General features: G+C 52.2%; 1 protein-coding gene across 1 annotated transcript in view; it reads right to left on the reverse strand.

The window, feature by feature from the left end:
* Nucleotides 1-14,989, reverse strand: part of IGDCC3 (immunoglobulin superfamily DCC subclass member 3) — a 106,141-nt gene extending 91,152 nt beyond the window's left edge. The window contains exons 1-2 of the mRNA XM_059824138.1: nucleotides 14,923-14,989; nucleotides 3,039-3,344 (exon numbers count right to left, since the gene is read on the reverse strand). Of these exons, the coding sequence (XP_059680121.1) occupies nucleotides 3,039-3,344; nucleotides 14,923-14,989 (373 nt within the window). The remainder of the gene's footprint in view (nucleotides 1-3,038; nucleotides 3,345-14,922) is intronic.
* Between the last annotated feature and the right edge of the window lie 7,034 nt (nucleotides 14,990-22,023).

Here is a 22,023-nt window from a genome sequence, read left to right on the forward strand (position 1 = left end):
TGCCTACAAAACTGATTTTAATTAAGACAGCTCGGACTCATGTGAAATTATGAAACTGTCATTAGGAGAAAGAAAAGATCTGTATTCAATAACCTGATCAGATTATAAAAACATGTTGCATTCCACAACCTTTTAAACTAACACACCAGGGTTTGAACAGACGCAGAAATAGCAACTGAAAAAATTCCAACCGGCGTGTTAGGCAGAGGGTGGAAATGCCAAGGGCCTCCGCTCAACTCAGTCATGCGTAGGCTTCTTGCACACTTGTACTTGTTCAAAAGAAGGTTACGCTACAAAAATATTATCAATGTGTTTAGCACCTGACCTGCCAATCCACAAACCAGCCAAGGTCCGCTTCCCTCCGCTGAGCATCTTTGGTTAATAATGACGACATACAGAAATTCCCCTGAATTTTGGCTAAATAAATTTAATGAGTCAATTCTTAGAAGGAAGGTTTTAAGAAGCGCCTGCTCCATGGGGAAACTGCATGCACCTCAAACCCATCGGGGCCGCATGCACGGCGGCTAAGAGCAGCATATTCTTCCAGTTAAATTTTACTCAATGCCAAGCGTTGAAGTAAATTTGAAACATAAAAATATGATATCCAGCCCACATTTCCTGAATGCAAATATGTACATTCCTCTGAGCCAAGAAGATTATATTCCAAGCAATAATACAAAGCCAGGGTCTGTAACGGTGATATGAGACTAACAGCCTGCCTTTGAAGACAGCGAAAAGTGCAGCAGAGCTCTCAAGGGGCTCCGGTCTGTCAGATCCCTTTTATTCCTCCATAGCACGGCCTTGATCAACTTTCAAGATTTTTGTTTGTGAAAGGTTTTTATTTCTCCTTTGCTTTTGTGTTCAGATGTCAGGCTCAGAGGGAAGAAGAGATCAGCATTGGGATGAGGTTTTACCCACCGGCAGTATTTACTCTGCTTCGCAAAGGTCTGCTTAGTGCTTGGGTTTTTTCCCTTCCAGGCAGCCAGCACCCATTTCTTCGATGCAATGGTCCCCTCATCTCTACAATGGGGATAATCACCCTCCTCTTTTGTTTGACTTGCTTATTGGGACTTGGGGCAAGGAAAATCGCTATTACTTGCGTGTAACCACCCTGAGACATGGGGGCTCGAGTGTACAGCTGTGATTCATTCTTAGGAGATTTCATCTATGTTTAAGCTGAGTCCTAAGTGCAAGTGCGTGCTCCTGAGGTTCAGGCACAGCAAGGGAGCTCGCCCTGAGCAGCAGGTTACATTTGCCCGCAACATCCTGTTTTATTCCCATTATCCGCAGGCACCTGTGGCATCGAGGCCAGCTGCACTGTGTTTTGTGCTGGCTTCACCCAGACCTTTTCTCAGGGCTGGCAAGAAACCAAGCCTGAAGCCAGAACAGAGTCCAGAGCATTTTCAACACAATCCCTTTTTCATTTTGATTCCCACGAAACTACGGCTACAAAAGGAAATGCTATTCAGGGACACGCAGCACATCACATACATATCGATGCAGGGGCCGAGATAACAGTGTTTATTGACAACGCGCTACCCCAAAGGTAATTCCTCCGGCTCTCATGTCTCCTGTTTACGGGTCCGAGAAGTTTGACATTGTGCTTGTGCGTCAGCCAGCTCCCAGCTCATAAATGCCAGAGCCGTTCACCAAAAGTGCTCCAAGGTTTAGCACCACAAGACTGACGAGTTTGAGATCCAGCTGCTAACCTGGCACGGACCCAAAGCCCTTGGCTCCTGGACAATGTCACTTCTTACACGACTGAAAAGCTAGGTTTGCAGATGGCCACTTCATGCACTCGAGAATTGTTATACACAAGGGCTGGAGTGTTCCCTTGGTGGGCTGCCAGCCGGCCCCGGCGCTGCGGGGAGCAGGCAGCAGCGCTCCGAAAGGCCCCCCCACTTTGGGGAGGGCAGCCCGGGAACCCCGGACCCAGATTTTGCTGTAGACTTTTCCTGCTTTGCACCAAAAATATCGTGGCGCAGTTTACAAACTCAACAGAGGCGGTAGTAAGTGGCCTGCACAGAAAGAAGAGTGGTAGCCATCTCCCAAACAAGTTGAAGAACCCTTCAGTAGAACTTATTTAACAAACCAGCATTCAGCCAGGTCTTGGGGCCATTCCCATCCTCACACCCAGCAGCAACTTCTGGTCGAATGCAAAAAGGATTAGCGGCTGCAACCCAGAGCCCACAGACAGTCTGTGGGCAAAGCTGGCCACCAACACAACAGGGACAGAAACCACCACGACACCTCAGCTCTGCCATCAACCCTGAGACGAACCCAAACCAGTATCCAGAGGTGGCAAGGGGGAACCCAGCAGCCTGCGTGGCAGAAGACCCAACAGGACCAACCGCTTTGGCTGTGGCGATGCGACGGGCTAAGCTGGGTACTGCGCAGGGCTGGAGTCGCAGCCTGCCCTGTAATTCTTCCTCCCCTACCATTAAATCTCATTCCCTCACTGACATTTTCATCTCCCTCCTCCTCCGGGCTCCCCTACCAGACAATCTGTCTGGTGTTGTTAGCCTTGCCCCCAAAGGCACTGCCACACTGGGTAGTAAATAAGACCTTGCTGCCTCCACACTGCCTGCCTTAAATAACGAAATTAAAGAAACCATGACCTTCAGAAGGTCTTTGCCTATGGTTTGGAAAGCGCTGCCTGCCAAGCAGAGCCCAGACGTGCTGCAAAGCAGAAGGGCTTCCAAACCCACCGCAGGAGATACACGAACCACAGACTACTTCACTGCATGACTTTAACATGACTTACCCCTCCGAGACAGGGAATTTACTGCTGGAAGGTGGCTTTTAGTTTTCTCCCCAAGAAACCTGATTAGCTCTTCTCTCACACTTGGACAGCTACACAGATTAGATGCCAGCCAGATCCCCACACCAGCTCCAGGTTCTTTTTTCTCTTTCCCCTCTTTAATCCTCCCTCCCTGAACACCAAGCACCCACCACGCTGCCCTCCTGCTTCCCGGCAAAGCCAGGGCCCCTTGCGGGATTGCCCCATGAGGTGCAGGTGGGACGATGCCCGTACTTACTCGCTGCCTGAATCTTCGCCTTCCGGCTCACCACCAGCCCATAGTGGTTTTGCGCCATGCAATCGTACTCGCCTTCATCCGAGGACCCATCTCCCCGGACCCTCTGGAAGCGGGAGACGTAGAGCGACCCGTTGGCCAACATGAAGGCATTCTCGCTGTCCACGATCATCACGCCATTCTTCCGCCACGTGATGGTGATGGGCTGGATGCCCTCCACCTGGCAGTAGAGGATCAAGGGTTGCTCCTGCACAGCTATGTCATCGCTAGGCTCCACAACGAACGCCAGCTCGGAGGAATGGCCAAAATCTAAAATGAAGAGAGAAGGACAGAGTCAGCAGCGTGTCCACAGGAAGCAGCAAGAGCCAACTGCTATGGCAGCAAGCAGGGGATGACGAAAACATTTTGGATAGAGTGGGCTACACTAGGGTTACAGGGTGCCAGCATTTTGGAGAAACACAAAACCCTTGGGCATGCTTTGCCTCCCAAGGCTTTGCTGTGAAAACCTTGGGGCACAGTTTCCAAAGGCTCAAACAGGCACAGACCCTCGAGGCTGCGTTTGGAGACTCCAGTGAAGGGGACGGGCAGGCACACCCCTCCGGTGGCTTGCCAAACCCCAGCTCCAGTTCCCAACACCCTGCAGAATGCTTCTTCACCTCCCTTCGCAGGGGGCAGCAATAGGCAATAAAAACTTGCACAAGCATGGGGCGTCAGCCGTTCCCACCCCAGGAGCAGAAGTTTACACCAGTTCAAGAAATCCGCTCCTCTCCCCCATGTAACCAGGCGGGGAGGGGGCTGCGCCATGCCCCAGACTCATTCGCAGCACAGCTGGCGGGGGTGAAGAGGGGGATCGGCAGCTCCCGATTCAGACCATATTGCCACCGGCATCTTCATGACACTTCTCCCGCTTGGCAGAGCAGGAGGCTGTTTGCCTCTCGCACGTAACACCGTGCCCTTCTGTCGCTTTGGTCTCTCTCACGCTGTAACAGGCAAAGGATGGTGCTATTCAGTCCTTAATGAAGAGCAAGTTAAGCACTGAAATACAAATGCACAATGTTCTGCCCACAAAAGGTTTCTTGCAAAGCAATTACGCTAAACGACGTCCACGAGAGATAAGTTACTGCAGAATTTGTACCAACAATAGGCAAACCCTCGCTTCCCATCATACAGATACATCCTAATTTACTTCTTTTGCCAACAGAACGTTTAAACAGAACGTTAAAACAGTACGTCTTTGGCATGTTATGCTTCACTTGGTCCAGCACACCTTTTTAGGGTATAATTTGCCGTACAGTCATGATTAGATGCTACAGAAGATGACAGTAATAGAGCTATTGTTTAAAGATTAGCCCAAAATACACACTGACATGAAAGACAAAAAGCGACCAAGAAACAGGAGTCATATAAATATTTGAAGGGTGTAAATGCAGGGATGGAGGTGATTTTTTTTTTTTTTTTTTTAAAAAGAGCAGCAATGGAGAAGAAATTCCAGCAGAGTAAGAAAACTACAATCTCATCCAAATACGGGGAAAGCCTTTCTAACAGTTCTCTTGCGCAACAGCCCCTCGATGGGGTCGAGGTTTCCAGCTGCTCAAACCTGCAATACAGCTTCTCCCCTCTTTCATGGGCTCAGGGGGACCGACTCCACAGCTGCTCGCAGAATTGGGACGCACGTGGGCAATTTCTCTTGGCAAACGCCAGCCACAGCACAGTCTTTGTAATGCCTGTCCCTTATACAGATCCCACCAAGGACAGGATCCCACCGCACTAGGCTCAAAACCAGAGTGGAGGGGAGATCGTTAATGCATGGTAAAAATAAGAGAGACGAGAAGAGGCAGTTATCCTAAAGAAAAAGAAGAAAAAAAGGTCTGTCTTTTCTGCTCTGCAAACCCTGTGAGATTTTTTTCTTTCTTTCTGTAAATCCCCATTGCTTTCTACGGCAACTTAAATTGGATTACGGGGGATAAACACTGAGTGCAACCTGAGCCAAGGCAGATGGACGGAGCAGACAAAGGCGGCAGGGGTAGTGCACGGCAGGTCAAAGGTACTGGTGTCAAGGTATGAGTGTGTGCAGGGAATGGACAAATTCTTCTTAGTGACAGACACCTAAAACACACACTTTATTAACCCATTAAGTCTTAAAATGTCAGGCTAGCTCTAGCCATGTCAGTGATCTATCGCTTACTGTGACTTCTTTTTTATGAGATAGCCCTGGGGTCCTCTCAGCAAGTTAGACTACAGCCAGCACAAACCCATCAATTACTTTTTTTGTGAAAATTAAGGAATTAGATGAATGCTCTGCATTTTTCTGCAAAGCGGCCAGAGCCGCAACAGCACCTACCACACCAGGGCCCCGTTCCCTGCGTGGGCGCTCCTGGGAGTTAGGTAGGATAAGGACCCTCGCACCCTGACTCCCCACTGAACCAAGGGGGACTTCTGACTCCAGAAAGATGGAACAAGATGTCAGGATTTAGCCTAACAGGCAATCAGAAAAAAATCCCTAATGAAATAAATGCCCCATCTTCCCCCAGCTCCCCTGTACTCTTAGATAAAACAGCTTATTATTATATGTACAATAAAAGGAAGAATCAACATAATTACATGCCCTTCCCACAATAGCTGTCATTATAATAACCATCATTAAGGCATCTGATTGGAGATAATCATGTTTACCTCCATAAACATTCGGTCTGCATCCTAACTCCAGGCTGCGTGAGCAGCAGAAGTGATGACACTCATAATTAGGACCAGCGCCCTCAGACACACGCCGGGGTGGGGACAGACACTGGCTGGTCCTGGGGTCTCCTCACAGAATCTCAAGAGAATCACTAAGGTTGGAAAAGACCTGCAAGATCATCAGGTCCAACCATCAACCAAAAAAAACCACCACCATGCCCATTAAGCCATGTCCCACAATGCCACGTCTACATGTTCCTTGAATACCTCCAGCGATGGTGACTCCACCACCTCCCCGGGCAGTTTATTCCAGTGTGTCACCACTCTCTCAGTAAAGAAATTTTTCCTAATATCCAGCCTGAACCTCCCCTGGCGCAACTTGAGGCCATTTCCTCTTGTCCTCGGGTTGCAGGTTGTGCCTCAAGGTGTGACACTGTGCAACGGACAGTGTGCAACAGGTTGTAACCCACAGACATCTCACAGTGTCCAGAAGCACCCAAATTCCTCCTCAATGGATGCTTTTTCAATGGGATGCTTTTCTGACCTTGAAGAAATCCCGCTACTACTTTCATGGGGCTTCAGGGCCAGGCGACCAAAAAACTGGACGCATGGGGAGAAGCAAGCCCACCCCATCTGGGGATGTGGGAGAAGCCAAGCTCTGTCTTTCATCCCAACACGGGCTTTCCATGCAAACTCAGCCAGAAGTCTCTCTTCTCCCCAGACACTTAGATGCTGAAAGATGCAGAAGCATATGCCTTTCCCTGGCACCATGGGCGCATTAGACATCCTAAAGCTGCCTGTCTGCATTGTTAAATAGATAGATCCGAAATTGCCTTAAAAAACTGAGCTTTGGTCCTCAAGGGCCTCGGTGTCCCACTCTGCAAAAACCACAGGCTCTGTCTTCCATGGGGTGAATGCCCGAGTCTCACAATTAGGTAAGTCATTGGTGGCACGGTCGGCAAGAACCAAGCTGGCAAGCCGTCCTGAGCGTGTTTCTGCAGCACCGCGGCACTGCAGCCCAGCAGGTCCCCAGCACGCAGCAAGATCTGAGGAAGCAACCATGGGCTCTTCCCCAGCCAAAGGTCACCTTGAAGCCAGCACTATTCATGGAATCATAGAATCATTTAGGTTGGAAAAGACCTTTAAGATCATCAAGTCCAACCGTAAACCTAACCCTGCTAAGTCCACCACTAAACTGTGTCCCTGAGCACCTCATCCACACGTCTTTTAAATACCTCCAGGGATGGTGACTCCACCATCTCCCTGGGCAGCCTGTTCCAGTGTCTGACAGCCCTTTCAGTGAAGAAATTTTTCCAATCTAAACCTCCCCTGGCACAACTTGTGGCCATTTCCTCTTGGCCTCTAATCCCTATGGCCCTCAGCCTCGTGGCCTAATTTGGAGACACAGAGTGGGCTTGGTGAGAAGGATGCCCCTCCCAATGCTGTGCTTCTACAGAGCATCATGTTTCTGGAGGTTTTCTCAAAAAAGAATGAGGCCCTGGGATGCTGTACACCATCAGGAATGGGTATAAGAAGCTGGTCCACAAAAAGCCCAACCTAAGATCCACATGGCCGATGTGCAGCCGCTCCGGCTGTGTGTGAGGCATGGTAGAACTTGGGTGCCTTACACCTTCTTCTTCCCCTTCTAAAGACCTCCCTTCACTCATTTGGCTGTAACCATGGGATTATTTGCATTAAAAGTGGTTTTCAAGGATCGGGCTTCAAACAGGGACGTTGGGATTTGGCCTTCCGAGATCGGCACTGTGGGGCTCCAGATCTCGAAGGCGGACTGTGAACGCAGAGCCCTGCCTCCCTGGGATGCTCAGGATGAGAGACAAAGGGACAGAGACACTCACAGAGGAATTTCCATGGCAGGACAAGAAGGCTCCCGGCGTTTGCTCTAGCAGTCAGCTCAGATGGGCCAGAAGGAGAGCACATACAAAACGAGGAGGTAACGGGGAAAGAGAGGGACCTGACTCCGTTAGCATAAATAACTGACTGTAGTTAGCAGTGAGGCACAGAAATGATGCTGCAAAGTTGGAAGTTAACGACACTCCAAAGGCACATGGAAAAAGTAAAAGTGCAATTAATTGAGAGAGGCAGAGAGGAAATCACCGAGGTCATGCGCATTCACTCGGGGACTCCGAAAGCCCCATCCCTCTCCAACGGCTGGCTGCGTATCCAAACCCAGCTCATCCCATGCAATGTCCCAGGTACCTCCCAAAACAGACTGCGAGGCAGCGGGGCTCACAGCCACTCTCTGCTCGAGGCAGAAACTGTAAAACTCGCCTCATGGCAGCTTGAGTTTGTAGTCAGAGGCAGGCGTGTTATGCAGGCAGCTGAACAGACCGCTTGTCTCAACACCGGCAGGCTGTGCCGAGGAGCGCGCGAGGGAAAATTGCTTTGCTTTCTGCAAAAGGATGGAGGGAGGAAGCGTTATTAGCTCTGACATCAGGGCCACAAGAAAATTATTGGAATCCTCATTCTACAAGTCTCCTTTTGAGAAACATTTACCGTCTCCCTGAGCAATACAATATGTGACTATATGTGCAAATATTTAACAAAAACTACTTCCCCTACTGATCAAGCAGACAGACGTACTCAGAGAAACCAATTAGCACTTGTGCTTTTGAACCAAGAGATTTATTTAGCGCTGAGAGAAAGAACTTTGAATTAATGGGAAGCTTAAAAGACACTTTGAAGTACATTTAAAAAAAAAAATAAGTTTAATTATTTTTTACTTGACACTGTGATTCATGTTCAAAGCTTCAAAAGAACTTGCTTATACCCTAGCATTGTCCTTTTCCATTTGGGAAACACGATTTCGGCTTTCCCTCCTGTGCTTCTGAAAAATACAGCAGCTAATCTCACCACTTTAATTAGCGGTGACATCCAGCGCAAAGGACCTCAGTCACATCATGGCTCATCCTCCTGGACCCTGTCCAGACCCACGGACATCCCTGCCCCAGGAGCACACCGTCCCGGCAGATGAAGCCCATATTATTACTCCTGTTCGAGACAGGGAACATTAATCACAGAGAGATGAAGTGACTTGCCAAGGGCCCGGTCTGAGTTCGTGGCCAGGCGAGATATTGCAGGAGCAGTCAGGTCCACCCTGTTCTTCCCGGCGCAGCATTGCTGGGAGCACCGGCGGGGAGACCGAGGCAGCCCCAGCTCCTCTCTCATCACACCAACAGCACAACATCCACCTGAAAACTGCCTCTCATGAGCAGAAATCTGCCCTCTCCTGACTTACCATGTTTATTCCCAGCATAATGCAGCATAAATCAGCAGCGACCCACCGGTGAGCCTTACCACCACCAAGGATAGCCACTCCGGTCCTGCCTCAATAAAGCCAAAAGAAGATGCCCCTGGAGTCCTGCGAGCCCAGGACCAGAGGTTTTTATAGCAGGATGCAGGTTAATATTAGGACCAAAAACCTGGGTGCAGGTTGGGACAGCCCTACAAAAAAGGGCTCCTGTTTTTTCAGTGGTGGTTTGTTGTTTTTTTTAAACCCTTCTGCAAATGGGAGGATATGGAAGGAAGAGATATCTGGACCGGAAAGATGTTCTCCAGCAGATTATAACAGAAATTGGCAACCTAAAAATCCAGCTGGTGCCCCTTAAATCTCCTTGAAGCTGACCCAGACCCTAAGGAGAAAAGCACTACGCTGCAGTAAAGTGCAAATTGGCTCTTTAGGGCATCCAGAAAAATTTACATTTAAAGAAGAGGAGAATAGGCTGTAACAGGCCCAACATCTTGCTGGCAGTAAACTTTACTAGCTCAGAATTTTTTATTCCCTTTCCTTTCGGACGGGAGGTTATATAAAGCGAGTTTTCCATCAGGGTGCATAAACCACATCCACTCGTTAAGTGATTGCAGAAGGTCTCTGTTGAGGATAACGCGACCCCTCGGCCACCTGATGCAGAGCCCAGAGGCTTGCCCAGCATCGCTGCCCTCGGCAGGGAGACAGATTTTAGCCGAGGAAGGCAAACACAGCCCAAAGAGCCAGAGAAGTGGCCCCAAATAATTTTCAGATGTTCAAGACCAGACTGGGCAAATCCCAGGAGGTCGCTTGTTAAACACAGCATGGAAGCTGGAAGCATTCACAGCACAAAGACCCTTTCCAGGACAAGCTCCGCGTCCTCGTGGGCTCCCCTGTTTCTGAAGAAAGCAGGGTGAAACCTGTTGGTATAGCTGGAAAGGGCAAAGACCTTTTCTGAGTTAATTGCCCACAGTAGCTCCATCCACAGTGAGGCATCCAGAGAGCGCGGCAGCAAGCCGAGCACAGGATGCGTTGTTATTTGCATTCCCCACGTGTTTCACAGCCCTGACCAGATCGCAGTCTCGCCGCAGAGGGCATCAGTGATACAAATATGGAGCAGGAGACAACCGCGCACGAGAGGACGGCAAAGGCAGCGGCCAAGGTGGGAAACGCTGTGCCCAGAGCCAGGGTCCCTCCAGGTTTCAGCCCCCAAGGCTGCTCTAACGCCAAACGGGGGTTTCAGCGCTCGACTCTGCAAGAAAGCAGCAGGGAGCTGGCTATCACCGTGGCCGGTCCCTTGCACAGAGCCGGCAGGGCACAGCCTGGCCACACGGTATGCAACGGTGCTCACGGATCAGAGACATGGCAGCTGGGAGAAACACGAAGGCATGAGGCTGCCGAGAGCCACAGGCGCCCTGGCATCACGGTGCCAAAACCACCGGCCAGCACAGCTCCATCGCCCAGCCCCATCAATCACCCAGCCCTTGAAATTCAGCTCGAGTACTGGATGGTGTGCACGGGAAGGAGAGGCAAGGTCCTTCTGGAGGAAGAGAAGTTTCTGTGCACATTAAAACCTTCAAAACTCTTCATCGCATCCAGGGGATTCAAAGGAAACACAGCGCTCCCTCCTCCCTGCCATCCCCTCTGCCTTACCACCTCCCACCCTGAAATTCAGGATGGAGGAAAGCATCGCCTCGCTCCTCTCAAGGAGCCGAGCACCGCACCGATCCCTGCTTGCTCCAAAACCAGAGCCGTTTTAACGAAACACTAGCACTTCCCTCCCTTTTCCCGTACTCTCAGGTTTCAGCAGCAAAGACCCTTTTGCCAAAGCATCTTCACAACTCAGCAGAACCACCCGCCACAACCCGCATCCTCCTGACTCACCATTAGCTTCATCAACGCAATCACATGCACAAGAACAAACAACAACAAAAAAAAGGCAGAAAATCCTTGACTCTGCTCCGAAACTCTGGTTTTAAATTACCAACATGGGAGCGGGTCTGGGTTGTTAAGTGACTGGGCTCCTCTCGAGTGGAGGGTGCGATACAACAGCGACATTTGATATAATAGCAAGGCCAGATCAGTGTGCTGTGCGCTTTTCTCAGTGCGCTCGCCTATTTGCCTCTCTCTTCTCTTAAAGTGCAATTATTGACATGTTCGCCTCCTTAACCATCAGTTTTATATGCTTGCCAAGGACTCCTGAACATGTGTAAACAATTATTTTTATTTTCTTGCAAAACCAAAATGTTGCATATTCTTTTGGATAAACGGACTCGGGTAGATTTTCATGAGCCCTGCTACATAATTTATTAGTTTCTAAACTCTGTAAAACTAAAAGCTCCAGTAAAGTTCAAATAAGTTTGTGATTTCAAAGTAATTTTGAACGGACTATTCCTGTTCCTGCCCAATGTTATTTGGTTGATTTAAATGGGAATTCTTCATCTGCAGAGGGAGGCTCCTGCATTGTTCTGTTAGATCAAATAAAAGGACAATATCCGGGGTCAGAAGCCCAGGAGCGCAAAGCATGAGATAAAGGTGGGGAAAGGGGGCACGGAGAAAAGCATCTTCTGTCCCAGATCTGTTGCAGGCTGCAAAACGAAGCGCGTGGTCTGCTTGAAGGCATGCTGGATCAGCTCGCTGCTTCGGGGGGGAAAGCCGGGCGCCGGCAGCGGCTTCGCACGAGCTCCGCTGCACGCTGCTCCCCGTGCCACAGCCCCGCGTCGGGGCCCCATCCTGCTCCCACCGGAGCCAGCGCTGGATCCTAACGTTGCGGCGAGGCGAGCGAGCCGGGAGCGGCCATCCCAGTGCGGCGGAGAAAGACGTTTCAAGGCAGCGGGATGGGGAGGCATGGGGGGAGCAGCGTCCAAAGGGTTTGGGAAGCAAGGGGCTGGCATTGCACAGGATCACTGTTTGGCACTTCTCACGCTGCGACACGGGACTCTCCAGAAACAAGGAAATCGGAGAAAGAAAAGTTCAGGCACACAGAAAAGAGGGAGAGAGGCTTTCTCATTTGCACACGTAAAATGAGAGGGGGTTTGCAGCTCTCCACCGGGCAGTACTGCTGCTGAGCTGCTCCACGCTAGGCTGATTGCACCAGGGTACGCGGGCCAAAACTAGGACTGAGCAGAAAGGAGAGGAGCAGGGAACCGGGCTGTAATCTTGGATCTGGGACCCTCTCCCAGCTCCTCTCCTTGGGACCCTCTCCCAGCTCCTAAGCAAGTGCGGGAGCTTGGGCTGTGCAAGGTCCAGAGCCCGACAGGTATAAGAAGAGCGATTAGACTAGTTTAGGATTTATAACTGCCTGTGCGGGGCCTGGCAGGATGGATCAGGAGGGAACCAACCCGCCCTATTCCCCTCTTTATCGGCTGGTTTTTAAATACTTCCAACGAGAAGTTTCGTTTTGGCACTGTGGTGGCCCCAGCAGAAGTTTGCGTGCCACCGGCACGGGCGGCTGCACGCTCACACCCCTGCGTGAGCTTCGCACCCAGCACCGGTCCCAAACGTGCTGCACGAGTATACGGTTGTGAGACGACCGCCCCGTTTCGCGGGCTGCCTGCCGCATCCAGCACGCGGGAAAACCACGTCCCGAGATTCTCCTGTTGAACTCCCCCAGAGAGACAAAGCCCAAACGCGGGCTTGAATTTCATATAGCGTCTCCAAGTGTTATTGGGGAAATGATACCTGATACTCTCTATGTGTATTAAGAAAAAAAGACGGGGTATTACACCAATTTAGGAGAAAGCAAGCCTTTTTTTGCATCTAAAAAAACCCAACAAAGCCACACAGAGTAGGAATTAGTGAAAGCTTATAGCTTCAATAATTTAGAAGTTAAGCCTACTTAAATATAAATGACGATGTTTAATTCCAAGGCTGTTACTGAGCAGAGCCGGGGAGCCTCACGTATCCTATGCCTGCCTTTGAATGCCGGGCTCAGCAATAACAGACAAAAGCTGTCCACCACCCAGAACAAAGAGCTCCAGGAAATTAAAAAAAAAAAAAAAAAAAAGAAAGAAAATACTGTCTCGCTGCTGAGCCCACTCCAGCACGCTGACCAGCAGCTCCCAACGCCTGGTTCACAGTCGCCAGGCCAGCATTTTGGCGAGTTTGAAAACCGCAGGGGTGGGAGCGGAGCATCCCGTCCCGCGCAGCATCCGTCCCCGCGGCGAGGCTTCCTGCTCCGGCGCTGATTGACGCCGACGCGGGAGGGTTTATTAAACTCAGCAGAGCGCAGAAACGCGTTACCTCGCTGTTAACCGCATCTAGAGCATATAAACCCGCCGACGGGGGGAAAAAACCCTCAGAACAGTAAAACTTTTAAAGTGCAGCCAAGCACTCTCAAGCGAGGCCAGAAAAACACACCCCAAAGTCAGGAGCCGCTGACCTGCCAAGTTGCAGCATAAACACACACGCAGGGCAATTTGGACAGCAGCAGGCGATAAACTAGACACAAACTCAACTTACTAAAGTTTTGCTTTCAAAAATTCACTTCTTTTCCTTTCCTCCCCCCAAAAATAAGTACTTTTTCAACCATCCTCATTCCACTGCTGCGTACCCAGGAATCCCAACAGAGTAACGCGACCTGCTTCGTTACACCCACTTCACAGATAACTTGTATTTTCCGCGAGTTACGCTGGCTTCTCCTCCTCGCCGTGGCTGCTACGAACCACGTGGCGAGATTTATTATGGGAATAGCCCACAGCCTGGTTTCCTAAACACCGCGGCAGCTAATCTCTGATTAATCTAACACACGCTTTTCTCCCTGCGACCGTGCTGGGCTGCTTGCACGTCTTTTTAAACAATTCCTACTTTTCTTTATCTTTAAGGCTGCTAAGTGAAGAGGGGGCAGGAGGCATGTGGGTATTTCGCTGCGGAACAGCATCTTTCTCAGATTAAACCTGTGCTTAAGCAGCATCACCAGTAGAAGGAAAATATTGCAATTTCTCAGCAGGGCACGTGCACAGTAGGTCCAGGGAAAAATCCCTTTGATGTTTTTGTAGTTCGGCCCTGGTCCGGTGGGTGGTGTTACCGGTCGCGGCTGTGTGAAGCGAGCCAGGCATTACAGGAGAGCACAACACTTGTAGGTTTAAAGTAGCTGGCCATCATCCCTGCAACTCGCAGCCCAACATCTCTTTGCTGTAGCGACCGCCTTCGCTGACAAACACGACTCGTTCGTGCGGGCGCTGTCTCCCGCTCGCACCGCCGGTGATGATTTCGGGTCCGCTCTCTGGGCGCGGATGCCCAGCCCGGCCACCGCCACGACAGCCACCCCGTCCCTCCCCAACGCTGGCCATGGGGGCGAGGGCCCCCCAAACACCACGGTCCCCTCCCCGGAGCCCCGCACAAGTGGGGTTTCCAACGGAAGGCGCAGCTTGGGGGGAACACTTGGGGCTGTCTGCGGATTAGGGTGTTGGATGGGCTGATGTAGAGGTCTACAGCCGAACGCTGTGACCCCAACGTGCCTTCCCGGGGGGGCCGAGCCCCCCGCGCCCGCAGAGGCGGTGAAGGCGGTGGGTGACACGAGCAGCCGCGGCCGCGCACCGCCGCGCTGCACAGGCGGACACCGGCGTGCCGGAGCCGCGCTCGGTCCCTCCAGCCCCCGGAGCTGTTCGGAACCGTTCAGCCTCCACGGCGGCCCGACGCCACGGGGACGGGCTGAGCGCGGGGCTGGGGGTGACCGGGAAAGGCGTGCGGGGTTGGGACCGGCTGGGAACGAGCGTGGGGGACCGGGACCCACCGCGGGGCTGGGGAGGGACGCGGGGCAGCGGGGAGGAGGCACGGCCCCGGCCACCACGGGGGTGATGTGGGGACGCGAAGTGCGGGAGGGACCGCGGACGGGACCGACCGACCGACCGAGGGGCGAGGGCGGCGGGGAGCGGCGCCGGTGCCGGGCGCGGCGGCGGCAGGTCCGTCCCCCCGCCCGCTCCCCAAGCCCAGCCCGGCTCTTACCTCCGCGGCAGCCGAGCAGCAGCAGCCCCAGCAGGCAGGCGGGCAGCGCGGAGCCCGGCGGAGCCATGGCATCCCGGGCGGGCGGGCTCGCCTCCCTGCGCCCCACGGGGAGGGAGCAGCCCGCGCGGGAGGGAGGGAAGGAGGGGGGCGAGGCGAGAACCACCCCCCCGTTGGGGCGGGGGGGGGAGAGGGGAGACAAGGGAAGGAAAAAAGAGGCAAAAAGCGGATTTCAGCGCTGCTCCCCTCCGCGCGAGCACGCCGCCGCGCCGGGCGGGCGGGGGGGCGGCGCTGAGGGAGCGGGGCCGCCGGCGGGCGGGGGCGGGCGGGCAGCGCCTTGCGCCATCTTGCGCATCCGCCAGGGCGCCGGCAGCGGCGCGCAGGGTCCGGTCGGGCTGCGGGGCGGCAGCGCGGGGGGGGGGGGCGGTCGCGGTGCGGGGCAGCTCAGCGCCCGCCGGGCCCGGGATCGGCGGGGACACCGCGCGGACCCTCACCGGGGCTCCCCTCACCGGAGCCCTGTCAGCAGAGCCCCCTCACCGGGGTCACTTCACGGGGCGCCCCTCACTGGGGACACCCCACAGTTTTCCCCCCACTGGAGACCCCTCATGGGTCTTCCCTCACTGGGGACACCCCTCATGGGTCTCCCCTCACCAGAGACCCCTCACGGGGCTCCCCTCACTGGGGACACCCCACAGTTTTCCCCTCACTGGAGACCCCTCATGGGTCTCCCCTCACCAGAGACCCCTCACAGGGCTCCCCTCACTGGGGACACCCCACAGTTTTCCCCTCACCAGAGACCCCTCACGGGGCTCCCCTCACTGGGGACACCCCACAGGTCTCCCCTCACCAGAGACCCCTCATGGGTCTCCCCTCACAGGTCTCCCCTCACCACAGCCCCCTCACGGGTGTCCCCTCCCTGATGCCCCCTCATGGCCTCCCTCCAGCCCAGCCCCACGGGGTGCTGTGGGCCCCCCCAGAGCTGGGAGCCCTCCGGGGGTCCAGCCCAGACTGCCCGGTGCTGGCTGGCCCCACCATGCCCAGGGGATGGCAGCCAGCGCCAGGCCTTCCCGAGCTTGCCATAGTGATATGGGAAGAAGTTTCCTCGCTCTCAGCCCGAGGGCCTCTCTCCTGCTTGTCACCGCCCAAAGCCACCCGGCCTTGGCAACGGTGTCCGGGTCTGCCGCAGCGGGCGAGGACAGGGTCCCATCCCCGAGCCCCTGCAGCTGTGCCCCAGGCCGGGGAGCTGCCTCTTATCCGCCCTTAGGGATGGGACCCAAAAGTCTGGCATGAAAACAAGGGAAAACACTGACTGCGTGACTTCCAACTGGTTCCACCAAGCCTTTCACTTTCAGGCTTTGTTTTGAAGAACAAAACCACCCGCCGAGGTGGTTGGCAATGCCTGGAGGTGACTGGTGTCCCCAGGAAGCAAGGCAGCAGGATCACAGAGTGGTGACCACGAGGGGATCCCACGTCCGGGAAGTCCCAGAGGGCAGGAACGAAGAAGAGCTTGGCTTGTCCCAGTGCTCTGTATTTTAAATGCCATCGTAAGGTGGCTTACCCGGGTCAGTCACACTGACCAACCAGCTCACCCTTGAAGAGGCCCTTATATCTGATCCTGCCCGGTCCCTCGGCCCACGTTCTCCACAAACACAACTCCTTGTCATCATCAGCAGCAGTAAAACTCATCTCTTCGTAGAAAAACTCATTTCTTCAATGACAGCTCAAAGTCTTTTGTGGTGTTTGCTTGGGGAAAAACAACTAAAAAGAAAAAAAAGTGGATCCTAACTCATTTCTTTTTTCAAAATAAAAACAGAGCTTGATGGACCGGGTTACTAAACCCTGCAACTGTGCCCAGCAACCTGGTGAAACACCCTTTGTGAAGACGAGCAATGCGTGGCTCCCCTGGATGGTACACCCTGAGCGTGTTGGAGTCAGCTAACGAGGAAAGAAGACGTTGCTACATCTGCTCCACATTAAAGCTTCTCTCATCTAGCGGAGGGCTGAGCTGTACGAGGTTGCTTTCAGCTGGGGAAGAATTTGCTCTGGCTCCATCAGCCTCTCGGTAACATCTGAATTTCTGTGCTGTCCCTGACCTTTTGGCACCAGCCCTGCTCCTGTTCCCCAGCCATCTCCCTGGCTCCTGCCGGTGTTTCGGTAATGCTCGCAACCATCATGGGCTTGTGGCAGCTCCCAGGACACCACCGGCTCCGAGGATGTTTTGTGGGAGTTAATAACTCCAAGGGAAATGAAGCACAGTGTGTTTTACAGGGCTCGTTTTCCCTAGAAACCACAGATTTCGGGTGCTTTTGCTCCCGTGTGCAGGCTATGGCCGGTGTGGCAGCGGCAGGACCCAGGAGCTGGGGGAGGTAGCTACGTGTTCAGGGCATCACCACGTTCAGCCCCGCATCTTGCAAATGACACCGGTGACATCGCTGGTGTCGCAGTCAAAAATCAAAAGCACAGGTGGTCCTGCCAAACAACAAGACTCATGAAAAGCTGTGAGATTTTTTAAAGAAGAAATGCAGGGTTTGGGCTCTCCTTAGAGCCACCTGAGAGCAGGAATCCAGAGCACTCATGTTTTTCTCTGCTCCTCTGTAACCACGAGGGCTTAAAAAAGTTGCTTTGTATTGGAGGCAGGGATTCGCTTATCACACTGCGAGCAGAAATGGGAGCCTTTTGAAAAGCAGCGGGATTACAGGAGTGGCAGCCCAGCCTCAACTGAGGCTCCAAACCCCTTCCCTTGCAGAGCTGTCATGGGGTCCATCCCTCCGTCCTCCCTCCCGCAGAGGGGCACCGGGTCTGTCTGTCCATCTGTCTTCCCTCTCCACAAGGTTATCCTCCACAAGAGCTGGCCTCAGCGCGTGTCGCTCACCCCTTGCACAGCAAATTTCTATCAGCGCTAATAGTGCTCCTGATTTACACCAATTAACTGCAAACTGAGGTCCCCAAGACACCATTAGTAGTTTCAGCGGATGAAGTGGGAGATTAACTTGTCTGAATTCACTCAATTTATTATTCTATGTGTAATTGTGGTTTCCCTGTCTGCTAACAGCCTGGGAGTTTTTCACTTATGTACATACACGCGGGGTTTTAGCATCTGTTTCGTGGTCAGTGAGAAACAGGGAGAGGAAGCCAAAATCGTGGCACCCACCTCAAGGCACTGAGCTGAGAGCCGTCCCGGCAGTGGTGGGACAGCCCCGGGACACGCTCCTGGAAGCTGCTTTCCCCAGCAGAAACCCCTGTTCCATCCACTTTTGGCTGTATAAGGACACAGGTGTCATGGCGGCAGGGGCCAGCGCGTGTCACCAGACCAAGGGGATGCATTGTGGCACTTAGCTGCCTGGCTGAGGAGGAGCTGTGTGTTCTCCGTTAATTGAAAACGATTGTGCCACTGATCCAGCAGTTTTACCATCCGTGGAAATGAGTGAGGGGAGCCAGCGCAAACAATGAAACCCACACAATTGTACCTGCCACGCAAATCACGGAGGTCTGACCATGCTGATGTAACTGCTGCTCCAGAGCTTTGCTGGAGGGAAGGAGGTCAGAGTCCTCCTGAGATGCAATTTCCACCACCGGTGTCCGCTGAGCATCCATGGAGCATCCCTGGCTGCCTCGCTGCATCACGCAGCCCATCGCCTCACACTGTGTCGTTTCCCGGAGGGTTGAGGTGGGCAACGTGCTGCACCGGGCACTTGTAACTTACTGAGTTACGTGAGACCACAGGAGACCCAAGCCTGCTGTAGTAATATTGCCAGCTGCATCATAGCATAGCGTACTGGGGCTGGGAAGAGAAAGAAACGCAAACAAATGCCTCACTCTTCACTTCTCCATGGTCCTGGCTCCCCTGTAACTGCTGTATCCATCCATCTCTCTGTTCACCCATGCCACCCCACCGTGTCCCCTCTCGGCAGCCTCCCACCAGCGTCTCATGCTGCGAAGTAAGAGTGGGATTTGCAGTCACCCGTCACCCCCCAAGGTCCTTCTTTGCTCATTTGTGGGGTTACCTGTCGTTAGGAGAAAGACTCATCAGAGTTACGCAGTCTGACACAGTTCCCTTTGACCACTATCACGGAACACTGTGCTAAGTGCAGATTTATTACCTCTGTAATGCAGATAAAATGAGATTTTATGGCCCCGTAGTCCTGGCAGCATAAAGTAATAATGGAAACTATCTTACTCAAGGAGAGAATGCATCCTAGGAAGAAAGGGAGATGCATGGGAGGTTAATAGCATGTCCTCGGGCACTGCCAGATATCCTCTCGCCAATCTAGCTGGACACAAGCCACTGAGTGTTCAGCCCAGCGTGCCACCTGAGAGAACTCTCACCATTTGTTTGCTAGATTCTTCTGCTTATTTTTGACATTAAGAAATCCCCCAGCTGGATAATTTCTTTCTCTTCTAGGAATCAGTAAAAAAACAGAAATGAGCAATCATCAAGAAACGCCTAATGAACCCAAATTCTGCCCACGCCTGAAATCCCTGAAGAATCCCTAAGGAACCAGGCACCCACCATCACCCCACATTCCCAACCTCCACGGTTATGAGCTCAGGCACTGAACTGACACGAGCACGAATCCCGGGTCCTGCTCCCACCGCTGCCCCCCACCAGCGAGGTACAGCCTTGCTGTGGAAGGTGCTCCGCCACGCAGCCCAGCGTCTGCGAGCTGCAGGCTCTTGTTCACATCCATCCAGAAGTGAGTTACTCAAGACAAGCAGGAGGCTGGATCTGAGCTGCTCGGAAACACACATGCAGGCCCCCCTGCACCGCCAGGCACAGCTCTAGCCAGGCTGATGCTGCCTGCAGGGACACCGTGCAGGTCCATCTCTAGCAAACCCACGCAGGCAGAAAGCTCTCCGGTCATCCCCTCCGTGTTTTGAGGGGCAGGGTAGGGCCCAGCACCTAACAGCAAATTTCCCAGGGTCCAGCCACTCCAAGCACAGCTGCAGGATCTGCCTTCCAGGACAAGACTGTCTCTTGGAGCCAGAGCTGTAACAGACTGCATCGTGAGACAAATTCCACTCTTTTCTTAAAATATTTTATTAATAACCCATTAGTTAAGGAATATAAGGACAATGTCTTCTTACACTTTAACACTAAAGAGTATTTGTGGAGTAAGAACAGTCTCTGAAGAAAGTAAGTTATAATTAAGTACAGCATGGAACCAAACACAGACACAATCTTCAAACAAGATCAAGTTCTGGTTACACATCCTTATGCACTGTGTAGAAAATTAAATGAAATTTAAGTTTAAAATATTATCAAGGGAATACAATAACAGAACTAGATGGTAGATTTCTGCTGGACTAAACACCTCTTTTCTAACGAAGGTACTGATTAGAAAAGACACAATGATCTCTTCAAAACATCTATTTCTAATGAGATCAAAAACATATAGAGTGCTCTATTAAAATGGTTGTTTTCTTACACAGCATGTTTCATGGTCTGATCTCAGGTTCGTTAGCTAGTAATGTAAAAAATTCTCAAAACCTAGATTATAAGTTAACTCATTTGAACTATTTAAACCAGAACTTTGCTGTCTGTTAAGTAAGAAATCAGATCAACAAAACATTGAAAGAGATTTTTAGCTGAGTCATGCATTTCATGTAACAAGGAATTAAAAGAAATAAAAGGATGAGAAATGTGACTCTCGCAGCAGCACGGGGAATATACAGTTGTGTAGCCGAACGGTAACATTAATACTACAAAATTATGCCAGTGAGACAAACCTGACATTTTAACAATGTAAAACAATATACACCAGCAAAAAGTTGAATAGCAATAATCTTTAGTGTTACTGAAAGGAAGAAAGGAGCCTGATGCGTAGGAACATATATTAAGTAAGATGGGTAATTAAAGGTATCAACAGTTTGTGTGTCTGTGAGAAATCTGCGAGAAAGCTACTTATTTCATGATAAAAAAATATATGCACTGGTTGTTTCAGCTTTACACATAAAATGTGTGTTATCTGTCATCTTCCATTCATTTCTAGCTGAGACTAGAAAGGTCCCACGTGCGTTCAGGACAGGAGGGACCCGGGGCACAGCCGAGTTAGACAAGGACAGCCAGCACCCTGCGTGGACATGTGTTCGTACAGAGAACAGCTTCGCTGCTGCCCATCAGTGGTGATCTCTTGGCTCTGGGGGAACTGCCTTGATTGCTGTAGCTGAGGTCTGGCGTACCAGGCCACGGCCACCGCAGTACTTGGACATCACACGCTGCCAGTTTCATGCTCTGGTACAGTTCGGTGGCATGTAACAAGATCAGAATGAGCCTCAGCGTGAGGAGACAAAAGTATTTTTGTGATGTGTAAGCAGAACTGTTTGCACTCTGCTGCATCTCCCCCAAAGCTCTCAGAGCGCGTTAACTTGGTGGTTTCGTGGTCGGCCCAAGGTGATCCAGGGGAATGGTGCCATGCTGTGCCTGCTTGTGTTGGCTTCAGTGGCAGGCAGGGACAGATTTTAGGCAGAGCAGTAACGCTCACCCCATGGCTATATGATTGCTAAAGTCAGTACGGACAAAGCACTGGGGGAACGTACAAAGGAGTGCCCCAGAAACTGGCACGCTCATCATCAGCCACTGGGCTAAGTCTCCATCCCCAAAGGCCCCTGGATGGAAAGCTCAGGGCTGGTATCTGACCTGCCCCAGGTACAGTGTCACCTCAGGGAGCCGGGAGAAGAACTCCAGTGCCCTGGTCACACCCGCTGCTGGCCAAACTCCTGCGGGCACTGCCCTCCGGCAGCCAAGACGCTCAGCAGAAGCAGTCCTTTGGCATACTATCATGCTTGTCAGCGGGTGACTTGTTTTTGGAGGTGAAAAGAAGTCACCAGGGGTTCCTCTGGAGTGAGCTTGGTGGAGAACGGTCCTTCTCCCTTTCTCCACATCAGCAGTGGCAATGTGGTGTGTACAGGGTTCGTCCCATCACTGGGGAAGGGCAAGGACTCTTCCACGAAACTAACTGCAAACTGAGGTCCAGCTGCAGACATCTCCCCCCACAGCTAATGCCAGATACTCCCCAGCTGGAGGGTTTATACCTCTGCAATTGCATCCGCACCCATATAACTGTGAATTGCTCTTATTGCCTGCAATAACACTTCAGTGCCTTA

Source organism: Gavia stellata, chromosome 13 (genome assembly GCF_030936135.1).
Source record: "Gavia stellata isolate bGavSte3 chromosome 13, bGavSte3.hap2, whole genome shotgun sequence".
In the NCBI taxonomy this organism is placed as follows: domain Eukaryota; kingdom Metazoa; phylum Chordata; class Aves; order Gaviiformes; family Gaviidae; genus Gavia; species Gavia stellata.